Source organism: Oncorhynchus masou, chromosome 32, assembly GCF_036934945.1.
Source record: "Oncorhynchus masou masou isolate Uvic2021 chromosome 32, UVic_Omas_1.1, whole genome shotgun sequence".
NCBI lineage: Eukaryota > Metazoa > Chordata > Actinopteri > Salmoniformes > Salmonidae > Oncorhynchus > Oncorhynchus masou.
Window position 1 is genome coordinate 55565960 of NC_088243.1, and position 23285 is coordinate 55589244.

At 42.7% G+C, this 23285-nt stretch overlaps 2 protein-coding genes across 3 annotated transcripts in view; one reads left to right on the forward strand and one right to left on the reverse strand.

The window, feature by feature from the left end:
* The window catches only part of LOC135526234 (platelet-derived growth factor receptor beta-like), a 54331-nt gene extending 42941 nt beyond the window's left edge, over positions 1–11390 (reverse strand). For both annotated transcript variants that reach the window (XM_064954413.1, XM_064954412.1), the window contains exon 1: positions 11037–11390. The gene's annotated coding sequence lies outside the window, so the exon portion shown is untranslated. The remainder of the gene's footprint in view (positions 1–11036) is intronic.
* A 6549-nt stretch (positions 11391–17939) lies between these two features.
* LOC135526238 (homeobox protein CDX-1-like) lies at positions 17940–21737 on the forward strand. Its single transcript, XM_064954420.1, has 3 exons — positions 17940–18471; positions 19695–19843; positions 20751–21737. Exons 1-3 carry the CDS (start codon positions 18060–18062, stop codon positions 20952–20954), a joined length of 765 nt encoding a protein of 254 aa, XP_064810492.1. The 5' UTR covers positions 17940–18059; the 3' UTR covers positions 20955–21737.
* Positions 21738–23285: the final 1548 nt, after the last annotated feature.

Here is a 23285-nt window from a genome sequence, read left to right on the forward strand (position 1 = left end):
TAAAAAGGCGTACTTGATACTGTAATTCCTGAAATGAAGGAATATTTTTCTGAAATGATGGAATATTTTTCAAATCCAAAATTGTACATTTGTTACGTTGTTTTCTAGCTCTCGGTCTCAGTCTCATTGACCACCAAATGCTAGCTAGCCACTTAATATAACATTTTGTTTTCTCAAAATGTATGTTAGCAATGGTAATTATACTACTCCAATCTGCCGATTTGAGAGCACTATTTAGCTACAAAAGTGGTTATAACTTTGACTGCATGATGACAGTGAATTCAGAGCCATTCAGTGGCTAGCTACACTACAAACATAATTTGACCAGGTTTTCGTGAAGCAATTGTAATGGCAGTCCACCACAAGAGGTTACCGATTAGCAAGGGGTAGTATGTGTTTACTGTCATTGTGTTTTAGAAACAGTGAGGGGATTTTGCCAGTGGTTGAATGGGGATTTGGGCTTTCCGGAAAAATGTTGTTGAGGTTATAACAGCACAGTAACCAAGGGGGGGTTGGGCTTAGTGAAGGGTCAACTGAAGGGGCGTTATCATATTTAAGTGGTCCATAGAAAGAGTGGTCTAGGACAGTATGTATACTGTCCCTTTCCCCCATTGGCCATGGTCGACGTAAAGATAGGTGTTTACATTAGAGATGTCATGGTGATCACCTTGCAGTTAAAAGTGTGTTCTCAGAGCGTGAGTTTTCCCAGGGATGCTGGGAATCTCATGTTTGAATGACCCTTCCCAGCATTCACTACCAACCCCACCACACTCAGTGTCACCCCTCCCCCTCCCTCACCCCCTGACGTGCAGGCAGCCCGGCCCACGCACAGGCGCAGGATACAGCTATTGTGTAAACTGACTTTCCTCAGCAGCCTTCATGCTCAATCTCTGGGTATTATCCATACTGGTCCGTGTTTGAGTTAGACATCTGGCAATGATGTTGCAGTCAGCACATGAGGTGGGAACCACTTTCTCAATCACATTTGCAACCAAGCATTTGCCTTACTGAGTGTGTCCCAAGAGGAAGCGGGGAGACAGTGTTTGAAAGTATAAAAAATACATTTAATAACAAAAGACAGACACTTGGTCCAAAAAGCTTATTTGAGCGCAGCTGGAAAGTCTTCACTTCCTGTATTGGGAAACATGCTCCCATGTGTGGGTGTGAAGGAGTGATTCAACCATGATGCTGCAGACCACCAAGACCACTGGCCAGACACATAGTAAAGCACAACACAACGTAACCAGATACAGAGTACAGTGCAACACAACACATCTAGACACACAACACAATGACACAAAAAATGGCACATCACAATCAGAGACGGAAGAGCACAACACAGTGCAACACAGACAAAACACAGGATCAAACAGACAAATTAACATAGACCAGACAACTGTACACAGGAAAACACAAGACAAAGCATGACAAAATTAGGGACAGAATGAGCAAGATCAAACACAATGTGGAATAGAAGAATGAGAGATACCACAACAATGGATAGAACACAACCTCAGATGATACAAACAAAACAGAGAAGGGACACGCTGATGGACAGAACACAGTTTATGACACAACACCACAACAAAGTGAGCTGTACAATAAAGGGAATATGAGAACAGACACAAAGCTTAGTCGACACAGAGGGTATTGCCTATTCTTAATAGGTGTGCAGGACATGGTCCTGAACAAAACAAACCTCTCCAATTTTGTGGTCTACTCTTCCATTACGGAACCATGCTCTGAAAGCACTAGTGTAGTGGTCATACTATACATGAATTGGACATCTTCTAAATCACAGAACTAATATGGTACCTATAGATACGTTTACACATCATTGTCATCCTCCAGCTTTTTGTGGAGTTCTCTTTAGACAACAGAGTCAGTCTCTGACAATGAGAATGTGGGAGAAAAAAATGAACCATTGTCCTTTTTAAAATAAACCTATTTTTCTATCGTTCCTCACAGAGTGACAAAACTCTCCTGAGACAAGACTCCTGGGGCCGGATTCACAAAACATTACTTATGAAAAAACGTAAGATGTTTAAGGAAAATAATAGGAAGTTCACAAGATAGGAATTGCATTTACGATCTTTCTTAGCAACTTCGAAAGTATCTTCTTAATGTGGCATTGACATTAGTGACGTGCTGGAAACCAATAAATAAGCCTATGTGACAGGGTTGATCGGATTTGGTTTCGTTATTTTTCACACATTATAGCCATCAGACTAGCTATATCAAAATCAGAAATGGATAACCAAGAAAATAGATTGAAGTGATGGTGAAGGAAATAGCAGCCAGGAAAAGGTTGCCGTTGGAGACACTTGATAACTGCGGGGTCACTGCAAATACCAAAAAGAAAGGACGGGCGAGAGTGGCCAAGTCTGTCTCTGCCATCGGGGGTATGGCAAGGGACAGTGACGCCGTAAAGAAGAAGTGGTCCGACATCAAGTTGGCTGCTAGCAGATGTTAATGCGAGTGTAGCAAAATGCTTGTGCTTCTAGTTCCTACCGTGCGGTAATATCTGACAAGTAATCTAACAATTTCACAACAACTACCTTAAAGGAAGTGTAAAGGAATGAATAAGAATATGTACATTTAAATATATGGATGAGCGATGGCCGAACGGCATAGGTCAGATGCAGTGGATGGTATAGAGTACAGTATATACATGTGAGATGAGTAATGTAGGGTATGTAAACATTATATAAAGTGGCATTGTATAAAGTGACTGGTGATACATTCATTACATCCAATTTTTTATTATTAAAATGGCTAGAGATTTGAGTCAGTATGTTAGCAGCAGCCATTCTGTTAGTGATGGCTGTTTAATAGTCTGATGGACTTGAGATAGAAGCTGCTTTTCAGTCTCTCGGTCCCAGCTTTGATGCACCTGTGCGGACCTCGCCTTCTGGATGATTACAGGGTGAACAGGCAGTGGCTCGGGGGGTTGTTGTCCTTGATGATCTTTTTGGCCTTCCTGTGATATCGGGTGGTGTAGGTGTCCTGGAGGGCAGGTGGTTTTCCCCCGGTGATGCATTGTGCAGACCTCACTACCCTCTGGAGAGCCTTATGGTTGTGGGCGGAGCAGTTGCCGTACCAGGCGGTGCTACAGCCCGACAGGATGCTCTCGATTGTGCATCTGTAAAAGTTTGTGAGTGTTTTTGGTGACAAGCCAAATCTCTTCAGCCTCCTGAGGTTGAAGAGGCACTGTTGCGCCTTCTTCCCCAAGCAGTCTGTGTGGGTGGACCATTTCAGTTTGTCCGTGATGTGTACGCCAAGGAACTTAAAACTTCCCACCTTCTCCACTACTGTCCCGTCGATGTGGATAGGGGGGGGAGGTGCTCCCTCTGCTGTTTCCTGAAGTCCATGATCATCTCCTTTGTTTCGTTGATGTTGAGTGTGAGGTTATTTTCGTAGTCATCGTTTGCAAACGTGATGATTGAGTTGGAGTCGTGCATGGCCACGTAGTCATGGGTGAACAGGGAGTATAGGGGAGGGCTGAGAACGCACCCTTGTGGGGCCCCCGAGTTTTGAGGATCAGCGGGGTGGAGATGTTTCCTACCCTCACCACCTGGGGGCGGCCCAGGACCCAGTTGCACAGGGCGGGGTTGAGACCCAGGGTCTCGAGCTTAATGACAAGTTTGGAGGGTACTATGGTTTAAATGCTGCGCTGTAATCGATGAAACGCCATGCCATGATTAAAAGCATTGTTTCGTGTGAATGCTGCCATTCATTAGACCATTCATGTGGACCAGCTGGAGGAGAAGGTGTCATCCATCATAGAGATGGTGGTAGTGTGTCAGTTAGTTAGCTACGTTAGCTAGCTAACATGTAAAGACATTATAGCCAAAATAGCTAACAACGTTAACGTTAGCTAAGTTAGCCAATTTCTTCTTTGCAAATTCACGAGATAGCACTAGCTATTTAAAACTTCTAGAATATTGTAATATATTGTTTAGGGAATGTTTTGCGAGATTTCAGTCCAGATATATAGTATCTTCGGCATATTGTGCATACTGTACTGTGCATAACCATAAGTCTTCTCTACTTTAGTACTGGGTGTGTGGTCTATACAGTAGAGTATCTTCCAGTCTGTGAGAGGGGAAATAAGTAACATTTCAAGCCTTTGGGCATTTTCCATCCACAACCAAAGTGTAAACAACATGTCACTGGAACACAGATGTATTCTACTGTAGATGCATCTACATGACAGTTGTTTAACATTCTTGAATTGACCTATTTCTTCATTTATTATTAGGGTCGCTGCATGAACAGCTTTACGTGCCATAAAACAAATATTAAATAAAAATACTTCACCATCGCGGAAATACCAGCAATGTTTTCCCACTACTGAAACTTGTCTGACACTGTGTCACAGTCTCTTCGGAAAATGAACTGGAACTGTGTTTATAGAACCAACCAAGTCTACATCCTTGTAGAACAACACCACGCTACCTTGGCTAATAGATCTTAGCTTTCCTGCAATTAAACTACTGACCCTGCAGTAAGGATCACACAGAGGCCATCTATAGACTAACTGTTAACTTCCTTGTGTCTACAGTAAGTATACTGCAGCTTCTGCCAAGAGGTCTGGACCTTCATGGCACAGGTGGTAACGGGGAAGTGTATGCCAGGGACGCTGATTCACACACCACTCCAGCTGTTCCCCCTAAATCGCCATACTATCATCACAGAACAAGATGTTAATTGAACGAGAGAGGAAACTACAGTGAAACTGATATAACAGCAAATGTCCATTGCTATATGTTCTCCGCTTCTTGAAATGCAAAGCAGTGGTGTTGGATTATCATGGGTAAACAGTGACTGATGTCTGAAGGGCCCTACCTCCACAGAGCTGTGTCAGACTTCTTATTTGGGAAGCTGTGGGTTCTGGCGAGATCCTATTTAAATGAAACTGTACATGATACTGAGAAGGCTAAGGGGAGGAGGGGAACTGAGGGTCTGGACCTGGTAAAAACCAGTGGTAAAAAGTGTGGTAGTTGTTGGATGTGGCTGACGTTTGATATCAGTTTAATGATCTCGTTTGCAACTCATTTGGAAAACTAAACGAGGGAAAAGGCTTAAAAAGCTTTAAAGAGGGGGAAAAAACACTTAACGAAGTAGCTCTTATTCAATGTCTCATTAAGCGTTTGTCAAAATAAAAACTATTGTCCTGTAATCAAATGTTTGTCCTTTACTATCAAGGCCCCAAAAAATCTAGACCAGTGTCTATGACGCAGTGTAAAAAGCACATCCAGTATTATCACCAGGCAATGATAATATGATATAAAAAGACGAAGGGCAGAGTTCCAGTAAAATGACAACCGAAAACCCTTGGGGAACTCTTCCCACTCCTAGGGAAGATACCGGATGTAGAGGGTTAGACACTGACAACTTGCCACAGTCCCCTACCCTCTCCCCCTACACCCCCAACCCACTCCACTAAACCCTCCCCATCTGGCAAGTAAAACACCCATGTCCCCCAACACTCATCCCCACCTCTAAACTCAAACATTTGAGGGAATAGCAGACCCCCCCCCCCCACCACAGACCCACCCCTTCCCCGTGAGAAATAGAGGACGCCTCCACTCCTCAAGAAAAGGAAAGAAAAAGAGAAAAAGAAACAGCTGAATACAATTACAGCTCTGACTGGCTTTAAATCCCTCTCGTTTTCCATGGCGGCTTCCAACAACACAGCCGAGAGGGAGAGAAAAAAGGAAGGAAAAGGAGATTTAAAAAAAAGTTTGTAAAGTTTGTTAGTTTGAGCATTAAAGCAGCTTTACAGTGGGGTCAGGACTATGGGGGTCAACTGACCCTGCTTTGAGGAATTTCAGTTGATTATTTTCATGTTTGTTGATAAGTGTTTTAATGAGAGATACTCATACAGTGGTGATTTTCTATTTCCATCCCTGAGACTCATGGGTAGTTTCAGTCATGATTTTAAGGAGGGAAAATGTAATTACACATAAGCTAGTTTTGTTCACTGTAGTATCATCAGCTTAGCGTTTATCTTTCAAATTCACACAGTCAGAGTAGCAAGCCAGATAAATTCACTCTAGCCAAGGACTATTTTTTTCTCTGTTTTCCTTCGTGTGAAAGGTCTTATCACGTCTGAGAGCTACAGCATGTTTTCCTTTGCCCTGCTGCCCAGTTTGTATGACCAGAACAAATCCCTGACATGTTTTAGTTGGACCGAGGACAGCGCCAGAGGAAACAGCATTGTTTTCAATGGGCCCACTACAGCCTGAATAGTCAAACTGACTCTATTCACCATTCACTTTCATTGTGATACTGTTATGACAAATTCTCGCTGTCAATACATATGACCTCCTGGGATGCGCTTCACTTTCTTATGAAGCCTTATTACTCTGTTACGAAGCTTTTACGGAACCCTTCTATTTCTATTGTCCTCCAAAGAGAGTGGCTGGCTGAATAGCGGTCACACCCTCTCTCAGATATGATGCAGCTGCTTCTTGTAGTGTTGTTGAGTGGGAGGTGGGAGGGAGAGGAGTGGTGCAGGCCAGACCTGGACAGGATGTATTAGCCCAGCACTCCTCACAACTCATTAAGTGTTCTATGTTCTAATGACTCTGTCAGTGGAATGGTTTGCATCAAGGCGGAGGAAGGGGGAGAGGTGGAGGAGGATGAGAAAGAGGGAGGCTTTGAGTAGCAGGCTGTTTCAGCCACCAATGGCCTTACTACAGTGGCTATTTCTTGGTCCAGAACTATAAGGATGATACATAATGAATCAATGGATTATTGACCACTGACTGGTAAACTATTTATATAATGTTGTGTTCTGACAATAGCACGAAGATGTGGCTTTTCAGTGTTGATCTCTATATTTACTATAGTTAGAATGGCAACACTTCAAGAAGGAGAGCTAAGTGCCAGGTTTAAACCCTTTATTATTTTAATTTCAACTTTATTTTAACTTGGCAATTCAGTTAAGAAGAAATTCTTATTTTACAATGACGGCCTACCCCGGCCAACCCCTCCCCTAACCCGGACAGCGCTTGGCCAACTCTGTAATCATTGTATGATCTCTAAAGCAGGTGTACTAAATGATCTATTCATGAAGGCCACTTAAATACAATTATTTGAGAGAATTCTGATTTATTAGTACCAAACCTAAACAGCATAAGTGCCTGTGCTTGATTCCAAACACGTATGACTTTGGATTGAAAATATCAAATCATAGGCCTTATTCAATGTGCTGCAAAGCCTGTAGCTATACATTACCACACTGGTACTTCAGACCGTATGGGCTAGTGCCTGTGAGCCGCCTGTTTAATCAGATACACTGCATGTCTTCTGCACGGTCATAACGTGAATCGCATTTCTCACTTTGGCTGGCATGCAGGCAGCACTGAGAGCCAGGACACGGCCGATGACAGCTAAAGGATTCGTTTTACTGCCAGACAGAGAAGACGAGAGGGAAAGGGAGAGGAGAGGAGAGGAGAGGAGGCTGTAGCACTACAACAGCACAGGGAGAACTCTCTTTCTATCCAACATACTAGCCCCCTGACACACTAAGAAAATCCCCACAATGTTCCAAACTTGCCTAAAATTAAACTTCCGAACGTCTTAGAATGGCAATTATAAAGCGATACATAAAACAATGGTGCGAACATCATTTTTAAAGATCATTAGAACAGACTATACATGTCTTATGTACATCCAAAACAGCTCGTGACAAGATGGTTACACATGATAAAAGAAAAACTGTGCTTCAGAGGAGAAGAGACAGATATGAGGAGTGAACAGTAAACCACATGTCCTGCTGACATCGGTTGTATCAAACAGATCCATCTGCATTACAGTGCGGGAGCATTGTGTTTTTGTGGCTCTACAACCTAAACCAACCTATTGCCAGAGCATTGGTATACCAAAGGCTTCTAGCATCTGACCATAGTCATAGAACATCAGTCTCAGGTCCACAACATCTGTTGGATGAAAGATCAACATGCCACACATGTCTTTGTTATGAGATTAAATGACTGCTATAACCATACGGTATGTAATATGTATGCCAGCTCAATAACTGAAACATCCACAGTGATTAAGTCTGTCTGTGGGGATGTCAGAGAGTAGAGAATGTTGGTATAAATGTCTGCCTCTCTCTCTCTCTCTTTTCTGCTCAGCTGACACAGATGCAACTCATTGGTTTACAAATGACACATGCTCACGAATGACAAAGCAAAAAATCCTACGGGCCAGTTTCCCGGGCACAGATTAAGCCTTGTCTAGAACTAAGAAGCCTTTTCAATGGAGAATCTTTATTCACATCCTGTTTCAGTCTAGGACTAGGCTTAATCGGAGTCCGGGAAACCGGGCCCAAATGTATACTACTTAGATGTACAGTAGGATCTTAATTTGATCACTCTTTTGTTCCTGGGATTTTTTTCTGCACCACAGGAAATGTAAATGAGCTTTTTGATTTACATACATTCACTGAAAACACTCTAACACACAATTATATTAACAGTATTTCACTTTTCATGTGGCCTACATTTTAACCACCCATCAAGCAAAATAATGGATTTAACATTTAAATCCGGTTGCTGCAGGATTAGTTTGCTGTGACAATAGTCAAATTAAGATCCTACATCTGCTTGTATTTGTGTATGTTGTTAAAACAAAACACAGAGTTGTATCCTTAACTGAAGACTCCTATGACGTGAATGATGCTATGCTATGATAATGGCTCCATGGCTGTCAGTGACTCCCCTGTGTAGCTATGCGTAGAAGATTGATTCTGTAAAGGTCATTCACCAGGGCTGCAGAGCATCAATGGGTTCACTGGTGAGGACCAGTGGTTCACCAAGGGTGAGTTGAGAAAGCTGTACAAATAGCCCCTTTAGCACCGACGCACAAAGTGTTAGTGTGTGTGTGTGTGTGTGTGTGTGTGTGTGTGTGTGTGTGTGTGTGTGTGTGTGTGTGTGTGTGTGTGTGCACTTGCGCGTGTGCATGTGTGTAAGAGTTGCACCACCTCTTTTGCCCTCAGAACATCCCTGTCGGTGCTTGGACTCTACAAGGTGTAGAAAGTGTTCCACTGGGATGTTGGCCCAAGTGGACTCCAATGCTTCCCACAGTTGCGTCAAGTTGGCTGGATGTCCTTTGGGTGGTGGACCATTCTCGATACACACAGAAAATTGTTGAGCATGAAAAATACATGTTGCAGTTCTTGACACAAACCAGTGCACCTGGCACCTACTAACATACCCTGTTCAAAGGCACTTACATTTTTTGTCTTGCCCATTCACCCTCTGAGTGGCACACATACACAATTCATGTCTCAATCATCTGAAGGTTTAAAAATCCTTTCTTAACCTATCTCCTCCCCTTCATCCACACTGATTGAAGTGGATTTAACAAGTGACACCAATGAGGGGGTCATAGCTTTCACTTGGATTCACCTGGTCAGTCTATGTCATGGAAAGAGGAGGTGTTCTTAATATTTTCTATAATCAGTGTATTCACTTGTCAACACACATGACGGTCTACAGTAGCCTCAACAGCACTCTCTGGGGTAGCACCATGGTGTAGCCAGAGGACTGTTATTTTCCGTCCTCCTCTGGGTAAATTGACTTCAATGCAAACTCTAGGAGGCTCATGGTTCTCACGCCCTTCCATAGACTTACACAGTAATATGACGACATCCGGAGAATATCCTACAACCTATCAGATCTCTTGCAGCATGAACTAACATGTTGTTCACTCAATCGAAGAATCAGAGAATTAATCTAGCAATGAAAGCATAAACTACAGCTAGCTAGCACTGCAGTGCAGTGCATAAAATGTGGTGAGTAGTTGACTTAAAGAGAGACAAAGACAATAGTTGAACAGTTTTGAACAAATTCATTGCTTCAAAAATTAAGGATAAGTAGCTGCGATAGAGATAAATAGCTATATTTTCTTTTTTTTTCTTAGCTAGATAATGCAGCTAGCTAATTTAGCTTACCAAACACCCGGCTCAAACAGAGAGGAATGCTATTTATGTTAGCTAGCTGGCTAAGGCTATCCAACACTGGAACTCTTCCAAGTCAGGGTAAGCTTTTGGTTTTATTAATTTACTGCCACCTCGTCCCACCTGTGTAACTCCTAAACTGCTTGCTGTATGTACACTGTACTTTGTGATTGTAGTTGGTTTAGAAGCCATGTTGACTATGACGTTAGCTAATATGGTGACAATGATTTAGGCTGTGTCTACTGGTTTGCAGTTATGGTATGAACGTTTGGGTTGGAAAGTTTTTTGTGTGCATTGAAGTCCACAAGCAAAGGGAAAATGTGAGAGGAGGAAAGTGTGTAGATAAAAGGACTTACACAATGAGCAAAGTGATGATGCTTTTTGTATGTGGCTGCTATGAAAGGGAACTGTGTGTGCGGGTGATCAGGGGTGTATCTTTTTGACAGATTCTGTTGGAAAACTTTTCTTAAATGGAAGCAAACAAAATGGGGATAAATCTACCTGAATTTGTCTAGAAACTCTTGTTTGCAACTGTTCGGACTAATGATTACGCCATAGATCAGCTGGATGCCGGCAAGAGTGTGCAAGACGGTATTGAATGTGTCACTTTCTATCACCTTGATTAATCCAATTTGTCTCTCCACCTGTCATCCAATATGAAGTAGTAGAAATAAGGCCATGCTCATAAAATAAAATCATCCTCCCCAATCTTAAACAGCACAAACCACCAACACACACACACACACACACAAAACACACAATAGTGTAAGTCTGGCAAGCCATTCCATGACATTAAATACACAAAGTTAACTAAATTAATCATTACAACAAAAAATAGGTTAAGAAAATGGCATTATCCAGTTGTGGACAGCTACATGTGATAGACAGCCATGTAATTTAATTATTCGTAGTGGGATTTCAGTCCCAACTAATTGAAATTATACATCTTTAATGTCCAGTAGTAAATAATAGGCTCTATTAAAGCTGCCAAAAATGTATTATTCAGAAAAAACTGTAAACGTGAAAGAAAAAGAAAGCCAAGCTGAAACAAAACCCTCTTTACCTTCAGTGTACCAGTTCTCGGCTGTGTCTTGGCTCCTAAAACATGATCAAGTCTCAGTCTCTGCGAGTGTGTCTAGTTCTCTCTCTCGCTCTCTCACTCTCTCTTTCTGTCAAAGAAGTGCTCTATCCAGTGGTTGGTTGCCTTCAGAGTAACAGTCTCTAGTAACAGTCTCCAGCCAATTGTGTTTTTAAGGGTTGGACTAGATCCCTCTGAAGTGCAGAACTGTAGGGTTTAGGGTTAATCTTCAGTGTCCTGGGAGTCCGCCGGAGGAGGTACGGCTCTGAGCTCTCTGTTTATGTAGTCAAATCACAGCACAGGGGTCTCCTCTCTTCTGGTCCGCTCTCTTCTCACACACACTGATAAAGCCAGCCCACTGCTCTGCCGAATAGCGAACAGAAACAAATACTGTCTCTCACCCAGAAGAGACTGCCAGTGCTCCTGATCCACCACTGCTGAGGCTTTGACACATGGAGAGAGAGAGAGAGAGAGAGAGAGAGAGATTGTTTTATTGTTAACTTCACCTGTTTATTATTTACTTCACTTCCTTTTGCATTGTTAACATGTGATTCCCATGCCAATTAATCCCTTAATTTGACAATGAAATTGAAATGAGAGAGCGAGAGCGAGAGCAAGCGCGAGAGCGAGAGGAGGGGTAGACAGAGGGGGAAGACGGAGAGTCAAACAAATGGATCAGGTTGTGTTTGTTGTTCTAAGGTTCACCACCGATGTGATTTGTGTGAGGTGTAACTGAACTGAAGCAGTTCCGACAGTCACTACTAGCAACAGGACCGGACTGCATCTGCATCTAAGACTCAAAACAAGCACAACAAAGTGAGAGAAAGGGACAATTCCAGGAGAAAACATGTTTTGGCAAGCCTGTGCTAGGCTATAGAAAATAAACTAAAAACAAGTCTTTCACTTTGTAACATAACCCAGCTTCACTTTCAGTATTAATCACCTCATCTACACAACGTGTGAAAGAGTGAGAAAAAACAGCAGGTTTGTACTGTGCAAAGGAGCTCTGCTTTCAGTTTGAAAGAATATCTCTCTCTTTGTGTTTTCAATGTCCATGCCCAAGCCTGTTTTCAATCTTGGCCAGATTCCTAATTTCTCCTCTCCCAGGATATGAGTGGATGGCCTGAAAATTCATAACGCCAGCCAGCAGCTGACTCAGGCCTTTCTTTCTATTGGTGAGGGCCTCCTGAGAGGGAACAGGGGGGACAGAGAGTTAGCGATGAGGGGGCAAATTGGACCATACTCTCCTTTAATTGTTTGAGTCAATGTGAATGCCCAGCAGCAGCAGTTCGAGGGATGTAGAGTGCCCAGTAGTTAGATAAGAGTGCAGTTACAACACAACACACGGAGTTCAGAGGGGAAAACAGCATAGTCTTCAGAACAGGAGCTGCCAGTCAGAGCATAGTGGGCCCCACCTCACAGTTTTATACTAATGCAATAGTAATCGACTGTAATACTTTAGAATATATAGTATCATGTTCTCTACAAGCCCAAAGTGTGCTCATAGTGCAGTATAAACATTGCATAGATCGGTGCACTGCTGTCACCAGCACAACATCAATTACTTAAACTTCTATCACTGTAAAATTAGCCCTCTGCTACAGCTGTTGCTTCTTCATCTACTGTACCAGATGTAGAAAATATCCTCATTTGAAATACCAGTAATAGTAACACCATGGCTGCTATACAGTACTCACTGCTTCCCCACATACTCTTATCTATGAGGATGACGGGAGCTAAGACAAACAGTCTAAACATCCTCCAATTAAAAACAGGCCTGCTATTCTTTTGGGACAGACCATCACGGTAGAAATATGTCAGTCTAAGCCTTATGACTGGCTAGGCCAAGAATGCCAATGGACTGACTGGCTGGGACACACATGTGTTGTTGAGAGGCCTGGTGAATTATCGACAGTCATATTGACATAGCCTCTCTTAAGGGGGGATGGCTTTTACAATGGTACAACAGTTGAAGTAGTCTAGGGAGTGGTCAAGAGAGGATATGTTTTGTTTTGTAGTTAAAGGGAAAATGTCAAACCCCATATATAATCAGACCCAGATGCAGACCATGTCGAATAAACAATAGTTTAATATTCCAACAGGGGCAGGCAAGAGATAGGTCAAAGCAGGCAGGGGTCAGCAAACCGGAGTGAGGCAACGGTACCGGTCGGCAGGCAGGCTCAGGTCCGGGTAAGGCAGAGGTCGGTAAACCAGAGGGGGGCAAAGGTACAGTTTGGCAGACAGGCAGAGTGGTCAGGCAGGTGGGCTTGGAGTCAGGACAGGCAAGGGTCAAAAACAGCAGGGGCAAGAAAAGAGACTGGAAAAAGCAGGAGCTGAGACACAAAACACTGGTTGACTTGAACAAACAAGACGAACTGGCAACAGACAAACAGAGAACACAGGTATAAATACACAGGGGATAATGGGGAAGATGGGCGGCACCTGGAGGAGGGTGGAGACAATCACAAAGACAGGTGAAACAGATCAGTGTGTGACAATATAGAAGGCTTAGTAGGGAAATAAATTACTAATTCCAGCTGGGATAAGGTGCCATGCAGTTCTACCTACTATATATTGGTTTATGTGTGGAGAGTCTGAAATTGGGCCATCCTCATCAGTAGTTACAGTAAGGGAGAATTATGCTGTATAAGAATGAATACTGGCCACAATTAAACACTTAAAGATAATTGTTATGACGTTATCAATGACTTGCCTGTTTGAGGTTTGTAAACGATCTGTGGGATAAACTTCAAGCAACCACATTTAGCATTGCATAATAAAATATTACATAACACAGTAAGAATAGATAACACAGCATTTTGCGAGGCCCAGTAGGCCAGAGGCATCATGCCCATAGGGGGCAGATAATAGCAGAGATGCAGAGAAACATATTTAGTTTCTTTAAAAAGGACCACCACTCAGGATACAGACAGCTCAAGAGGTATGCTTAGACATGCAGAAAAATACACATTTTTTACATTGAATTAAGCGTAATGGCTCTAGATAGGTTTCAGGTGTTTGAAAAATGCAAAATCTTCCACTTTACCGGTGTCCACTCACTAGCGATTCTCACATTCTTTGTGCCCCCTCAGATTTTTTGGGATCATGACGCCCCTGCTGTAGGCCACAGGTTGCCTCAAGCTGTGACTGTCACTGTCGTTGTATGGAGGAGACCAAGGCGCAGCGTGATATGCATACATTCTTCTTTAATTAAGAAAGAACACTGAACAACATGAACCGTGAAGCTAAATATGAGAAGTGCAGACAGGCAACTAACATAAAATAAGAACCCACAAATACCCTATGGAAATGGCTACCTAAATATGGTCCCCAATCAGAGACAATGATTAACAGCTGCCTCTGATTGGGAACCAATCCAGGCCACCATAGACCTACATATACCTTGACTTACAAAACCCCTATATATACAAAACCCTCTAGACAATACAAAAACTAACATACCCACCCTAGTCACACCCTGACCTGACCAAAATAATATAGAAAACAAGGATAACTAAGGTCAGGGTGTGACAGTGACTTAAGTCCACAGTATCTTTCCCTCCAGGAGGAGGCTGGTGAACATCAAAGCATTGGGTCTGCCTGGAGACCCATAACAACTCATAACCGCCCAGAGGCAGTGCTCCTGACACGTGTAAGTGGCCCAAAGAGGCTAGAACTCTTTGATTACTTCCCCAGTTACACTTTATGTGTCTACAAGACGTACAGTAGTGAAATGCTATACTGTTTATGGTGGACTACTACACTTAACCACAGAGACAATTCAATCTACCTTTGAATTAGAAAAAGTCTGATTCTTATTTCTGGCACAGAGCGAGAGTCAAGTTCCTTTAACTCAACTGTCTATATGCAGTATGTTCTATTTAAAGCGTTTTGTGGTTAGAAACTTTTCTGCAGATGTTGGAGACTTTTTTCAGGGAGCTATAATAGAGTTTAGACTTACATAAAGCTCAGACAGTTGGCTTTGCTCAAAGCTTATGTCTGGAACCTGTGTTGGACAGACTTGCCTGTTGAGCTGAAGTGTGCATGCTTCGTGCGTGCGTGTGCCTGCTTAGCATTCCTGTCTGTCTGTCTGTCTGTCTGTCTGTCTGTCTGTCTGTCTGTCTGTCTGTCTGTCTGTCTGTCTGTCTGTCTGTCTGTCTGTCTGTCTGTCTGTATGTCTGTCTGTCTGTCTGTCTGTCTGTCTGTCTGTCTGTCTGTCTGTCTGTCTGTCTGTCTGTCTTACCATCTGTTTGTATGTATGTCTGTTTGTATGTATGTCAGTTTGTCTGTCTGTCTTGTTTGCAGCAACAACGAACAAGATATGTGTGGTCCTACACAGTCCAACAAGATACCAGTGCTGAAAACACCCTCTCCATAAAAGCTCTACTTAATAGGCTATTATTTACATTAGAAGTGGTAGAGAAAGTGGGATTTACAGTAGAGGTCGACCGATTAATCGGAATGGGCGATTAGTTAGGGCCGATTTCAAGTTTTCATAACAATCGGAAATCGGTATTTTTGGGCGCTGATTTTTTTCACTTTTTTTGCTTTATTTAACTAGGCAAGTCAGTTAAGAACACATTCTTATTTTCAATGATGGCCTGGGAACGGTGGATTAACTGCCTTGTTCAGGGGCAGAACGACAGACAGACATTGCACCCTTACAGTTAACTAGTCCAATGCTCTAACCACCTGATTACATTGCCCTCCACAAGGAGCCTGCCTGTTACGCGAATGTAGTAGAAGCCAAGGTAAGTTGCTAGCTAGCATTAAACTTATCTTATAAAAAACAATCAATCAATCATAATCACTTGTTATAACTACTTATGGTTGATGATATTACTAGTTAGCACGCAATATTAACCAGGTGAAATTGTGTCATTTCTCTTGCGTTCATTGCACGCAGAGTCAGGGCATATGCAACAGATTGGGCAACCTGGCTCATTGCGAACTAATTTGCCAGACTTTTACGTAATTATGACATAACATTGAAGGTTGTGCAATGTAACAAGAATATTTAGATTTAGGGATGCCACCCGTTAAAATACCGAACGGTTTCGTATTTCACTGAAATAATAAACGTTTTGTTTTCGAAATTGTATTTTCCGGATTCGACCATATTTATGACCAAAGGCTCGTATTTCTGTGTGTTATTATGTTATAATTAAGTCTGTTTTGATAGAGCAGTCTGACTGAGCGATGGTAGCCAGAAGCAGGCTCGTAAGTATTCATTCAAACAGCACTTTTGTGCGTTTTGCCAGTAGCTCTTCGCAAGCACAGCGCTGTTTATGACTTCAAGCCTATCAGCCTAATGGCTGGTGTAACCAATGTGAAATGGCTAGCTAGTTAGCTGAGTGTGCGCTAATAGCGTTTCAACGTCACTCGCTCTGAGACATGGAGTAGTTATTCCCCTTGCAAGGGCCACGGCTTTAGTGGAGCGAGTGTGGCTGTTGTCGATGTTGTCGATGTGTTCCTGGTTCGAGCCCAGGTAGGAGCGAGGAGAGGGACGGAAGCTATACTGTTACACTGGCAATACTATAGTGCCTATAAGAACATCCAATTGTCAAAGGTATATGAAATACAGTACAAATGGTATAGAGAGAAATAGTCCTATAAATACTATATTAACTACAACCTAAAACCTCTTACCTTGGAATATTGAAGACTCATCTTAAAAGGAACCACCAACTTTCATATGTTCTCATGTTCTGAGCAAGGAACTCAAACGTTAGCTTTTTTACATTGCACATATTGCACTTTTTCTTCTCCAGTACTTTGTTTTTCATTATTTAAACCAAATTGAACATGTTTCATTATTTATTTGAGGCTAAATTGATTTTTATTCATTTATATTAAGTTAAAATAAGTGTTCGTTCAGTATTGTTGTAATTGTCATTATTACAAATAAATAAATAAAAATCGGCCAATTAATCGGTAGCGGCATTTTTTTGGGGTCCTCCAATATTCGGTATCGGTATCGGCATTGAAAAATCATAATCGGCCGACCTCTAATTTACAGTACAGTATGAGCTATATTCTGTCTGGGTGCCAGATCACTGTACATTTTTCTACACATTCTGATGGACATCAGGTTTATAGGGCGCCGGCAGGTGAATTTGGCTGGATGCTTTAAGAGTATTATAACAGTTTCTCATCCTTTAGTGTTCACTTGGCCGGTGCTAATGGTGGATTGTCGCTAATGGACGTCTAGACTAGATATTGACTTCAATCTTTAATAAATGCCTTCCCTTCTGAAATTCAAATGGATGGTGTCTTTGCACCAGCTGAGTAGGCTGCCACTGTAGATTATCAACAATGTGACATTTGTATTCCTAAAGGAAATAGAAGGGTCTATACAGTGTTAATTGCCTCTGTTGAAAGTAAAAGCAGTTTTGAGATGGCAGCCTACTTCAAACCCAAGAAACTTCATTACTTTTCACAAACAGTAGAGGACAGCAGATCACACACATGAAATGTACTTTAACCCAGCATGTTGTCCCCCCTCATTTCAGGTTGTTGGCCTGCATGACATGTCTGGTAATCTGATGCCCCACTAGGATCACTGTAAAGTCACTCAGTGTATCAGACTTTAAGGCGGGAATATATCCCCCAACCCCACCTCATACAGACATAAACACAGTGAATGACTTTGTTTAAAGGAATTATTTTGTACATGAAATAACCATAATATCCTCACCTCAATGGCCTCAGCTGATCCTAACTTTTTCATTAACACAATGTCTGAAAAATACCCCATATAATCTTGATGTGAGTGGCTGAGCTAACGAGGTAGTCCCTCCAGGTTGTAAAGTTGACGTCACGGAGATACCTTCGAACTGTCAACTTGTCCAGGAAACAACACTATATAAAGGTGTGGTGAGGTGTAGATACTCAACAGGTGCGTAGGTTACAGGAGGTCGAGTCACGTAGATAGATTGCTAGAAATTCCTAGAGAATTGGTGATATAATTTTGTGGATTACTATGCGCAGAGGAGTTCATTCATTGAGATGTACGTGAGTAAAAACACCGGAATGTACACCGGAATGTACTCAAATTCTGTGGGACACCCGACTCAACCTCTGAACAGTCAGAACTTTATGCAATATACGGATTTCACCGGTTATCATCACGTCACAGGCATCAGTGACCCACATGCCCAGACGACAGGTGTGTGGAACCCTGCTTACTTAGCAGGTCCGCGGGAGGATTGGTCACCGTATGGCCAGAGTGTGGACTTCCACGGTTTGAGCCCAGGTACAGAACAGATACATTTCAGTTCCCCGGATCTGACATCCATCCTGCCTACGGGGCCGGGTACTCTTCCATCACTCAACTCCCCTGCCGGGCAGTACTCTCCAGACACAGAGAGAAGAAACTCATACGACTGGATCAGACACAATGTACATTCATCCAGTACAGGTAAACTCCCCAAATCCCAGTTCCCTTGAGCCTGTCTCATATCTATGAATTGGCTTAGTTTATTTCCTCAATTTTTTGTATTTATTTTGTACAGTAGGCTACTTATCGTTGAACGCCCAAAACAGTTTATTGATTTATGAACTTCGCAGGGGGGGATTACACCTATTAGAAAAATAGCACACGTTATGGATTTGTTGATCCAATGTCAGTGCTCAATGGCAGACTTAACATTTTGAGTGGGTGTAGGCTTACAAGATACAAAACAAGCATTGTTGACACACTGAAAACAGAATACATATTCATATACACAAGTTCCTGAACCATTGCACAACGTCACACACATTCATCAAACAGAACCTTTTCACCTATCCTTTCCTCTGGTTAAAATATTTGAGTGAAAAGCTAACATCCAAGGCGAGGGATTCTGTAGTCTGTGGTTCCCCACCCTCTCTGTCCACTGTGGGGGTGACAGGTTAAGCAGATAAGGCTGACAGCCAGGTGTTTGGACTGGGCTGGGTGTCTCAGACAGGACAGGATCAACCCTCCTCTACTGGAAACACTCCTGGCCTTATCTCACTTTGTGTTCCCCTCCTCGTCCTACTGCGATCAATGTTCGGTCGCACCGTGCCGTCAAGACCTCTCCTGTGGATCAATACCATCTCCCTGACTCACCCGTCCCTGGCGCTGTGTGTGTGTGTGTGTGTGTGAGAATGGGTGTTGTGTGTGTGTATAGTAATTGTGTGTGTGCGCACGCACGCAAGTGGGACTGAATGGCTATCTATGTAAACTCCTATGTAAACAGCTCTCACAGTGATAAGAACCACCACGGTAATGTCTTACATAGTCTCTTACACAGTGCTTATGATTAACATGACTAATAGGGTAGATGAGGCTTCACAGGCGCCAGAGAGCTTTCAACCAACCCCGTTGTGTGAGACTCAACTCTAACACGGCTCCAGACAGATCTCCATCAGCAAATTTAGCGGTCTGCGGTGACACTACTGTTCATACATTGTGCAGCCTGAGTCATGGAGATATCTTCACAATGCTTACACTTGAATCTATGTATGCCAATCCCTCTTTTGTATTTATCATATCAACTGACATACCAATTTAACCAATCTAGAACATCGACATCAAAATCCTTGGACCATTCCTTTAATAGTTGATAGAGACGTTTATTATTACACTTGTTAAATTGTCATACTTGTGTTTGGTTCCAGGAGGGAAGACGCGGACCAAGGACAAGTACAGGGTGGTGTACACAGACCAGCAGCGCCTAGAGCTAGAGAAGGAGTTCCAGTACAGCCGGTACATCACCATCAGGAGGAAGACAGAGCTGGCCCTGGGCCTCAGCCTCTCAGAGAGACAGGTGTGTGTTACAGCGACAGTTGGAGAGCTGGCCCTGGGCCTCAGCCTCTCAGAGAGACAGGTGTGTCTCAGAGAGACAGGTGTGTGTTACAGCGACAGTTGGAGAGCTGGCCCTGGGCCTCAGCCTCTCAGAGAGACAGGTGTGTGTTACAGAGACAGTTGGAGAGCTGGCCCTGGGCCTCAGCCTCTCAGAGAGACAGGTGTGTGTTACAGAGACAGTTGGAGAGCTGGCCCTGGGCCTCAGCCTCTCAGAGAGACAGGTGTGTGTTACAGAGACAGTTGGAGAGCTGGCCCTGGGCCTCAGCCTCTCAGAGAGACAGGTGTGTGTTACAGAGACAGTTGGAGAGCTGGCCCTGGGCCTCAGCCTCTCAGAGACAGTTACAGAGACAGTTGGAGAGCTGGCCCTGGGCCTCAGCCTCTCAGAGAGACAGGTGTGTGTTACAGAGACAGTTGGAGAGCTGGCCCTGGGCCTCAGCCTCTCAGAGAGACAGGTGTGTGTTACAGAGACAGTTGGAGAGCTGGCCCTGGGCCTCATCCTCTCAGAGAGACAGGTGTGTGTTACAGAGACAGTTGGAGAGCTGGCCCTGGGCCTCAGCCTCTCAGAGAGACAGGTGTGTGTTACAGAGACAGTTGGAGAGCTGGCCCTGGGCCTCAGCCTCTCAGAGAGACAGGTGGGTCAGAGAGACAGATGTGTGTTACAGAGACAGTTGGAGAGCTGTAGAAAGAGTTCCAGTGCAGAGCTGGCCCTGGGCCTCTCAGAGGGACAGGTAGATGGCAGAGAGCAGACATGTCGGTGAAAGTGACGGGTGGGTCAGAGAGACAGGTGAGCGCCACAGGTGGGTCTCAGAGAGCTACAGGTGAGTCTCAGAGAGCAATGTAGGTCTCATCATTCTTTGATATCACCACAGGTAAAGATCTGGTTCCAGAACAGGAGAGCCAAGGAGAGGAAAATTACCAAGAAGAAGATCCAGCTGTCCCAGCAGACCTCTAAGACTACAACTACCCTGACCTTTACCCCATCCTGCCTGGCTGACCCCAGCAACGGCTCCATGGCAACCAGCTCTAGCTTGTTGTCAGAGACAATATCAATGACTATCAAAGAGGAGTACTGAGGATAACAATATCAAACTGCTGTTCCCATGACAATCACTACAGAAGATGTAATTGACCTCAGTGATATGATGAAAATACTATTACATGCGTCTTGCACACCTGTAGTAGAATGCTACGGCCTGTGTTATGATAAGAAGAAAGAGATAGGGAAAGAAGAACAGGTTACAATATGCAAATATGTATAAAAGACAAGTGCCTTATTTGCAACTGCTTTTGTGTTTATATTTTCTAGATGCAAATTAATTTGTAACTAAAAAAATAACGGAAATGTTTTGATCTGATCTCGTTTAAAAAAAAAAATTTTTTATCTTCAATATTTTGCTTGAAAGGTTTGATTAGTTTTGAGGCACTGTGGAGGGAAATTCAATTGAAAAGATGTTGAGATACGAAGTAAGCAGGGCTATTTCTCTTCACATCCTGATAGTTGATCTACCGCTGGCCTCAGTTTCTCAATCATATGATTCATCCAGACAAATAAATGTCTTGGAACGTCTTACTGGTACAAACCTTTGTGTTATAAATGACTTTACAAGTGTATCGTTGACACCTAGGCTACATATAGATGTTGTTTGTCCCGTTTTGCCAAAATGGACACCTGAAAACAAGTGCTGAATACCCTGTACAGTATGTGCCAAGATAGCCATGATCACAAAGGAGAGAAACCACACGCTTTTGCCATTTACAGTCTCTCCACAAGTGATGAGTTTGCTATTTTAATGTCATAGGCAAATGAAAAGTTTCATGATTGCACTATCAAACTGATAAAAACCTTATCTAAGTCACATGATGATGGGTACGGAACTCATTGCATTGCTGTGAAACTTATGGACACTTACATCCCCAGATGACAGTATTTGGCCTTAACTCTTATGAATTTCACATTAATCTGTGCAGTCTGCTGATTTTGAAATTGCATACCCCTTTCTCTCTGCTTATTGTCTAATATGGGACATGACAAGAAGATGTCAGAAGAATATGTTAGTTATATGATTACAACAGCATACCTGGGCATCTGTGTCACCTGTCTTATAGATCAGTAACCATAGAGAGGTAATGATCCTGGGGTTGTGGAGAATTCAACTGTGATTGGCCATAAAGACTGTGTTTATTACTCCTCAGATGGGATGAATGGTAGGCCAAGGCTCTTAACCTTGGACCTCTGACCTCTATGCTGTACTATTAGAGAAGACAGGCACAACTTTTGCTTGTTTTTAAAACAGGATTTTATTATCAAATTGCAGTTTCCGATCACAGTGGCATCAACAATGAGCACGACCAAGTGATTCCTCTGCATATTACATTGTTATCAACACTTTGTTAGAAACATTATCTTTATTTATCAACAGCCTCTTCACAATTTGTTCTTTTAGCTTGACTTATTGAGTGAGAATGGCAAAAACATATATGCTTTATTTTTAGTTAATGAGGGGATTATCATCTGGAAATAATGCAACTCAAACAGGAAATGCATCACCAACGTTAACCCTCCAAAACCAGAGATGTGGAAAGGTTCAAGGGAAGAAAAAAAAGATTGATGGTGAGAAAAGATATGACCATGTATCTAAACAACTCTTTTACAACATTAGCTTATTATTGCACTAGCTCAAAAAACAATTTCTAAAAATTATACATGATCTTATTTTCTGTACAGGTACTGTGCTGTATAAAGATCATCATGTAACTACTATCTTCGATATAACCAGAAATGTATGCATGTGTGTGTATGCCAGGATGATTTTCCTCAGAGTATATTTGATTTTTAGCAATATCTCAAGATGTGTTGACTAGGGAGATGGACTGCAAGCTTTAAAGTATTGACTTAAGATATTGGTAATTCAATTTCTGTTATGCAATTATCAAAATTCTTTAAAACATTATATGAAATAACTATTGTATTACTTCTATCATGCAGCAAACACATGTAGGAATTTGCGACATATTAGACAACTGAAACAAGACCAAACTGGTAAAACACTTTTCCAAAGAAGGATATGTGGTATAGAAATGTGGTAAAGAAAAACAGAAGTGATGTATCCACTTCTTGGAAACAGACAGTGTCCACCTCTTGGAAACAGACAGTGTCCACTTCTTGGAAACAGACAGTGTCCACTTCTTGGAAACAGACAGTGTCCACTTCTTGGAAACAGACAGTGTCCACCTCTTGGAAACAGACAGTGTCCACTTCTTGGAAACAGACACTTGGAAACAGACAGTGGAAACAGACAGTCTTCTTGGAAACAGACAGTGTCCACTTCTGGAAACAGACAGTGTCCACTTCTTGGAAACAGACAGTGTCCACTCTTGGAAACAGACATTGTCCACTTCTTGGA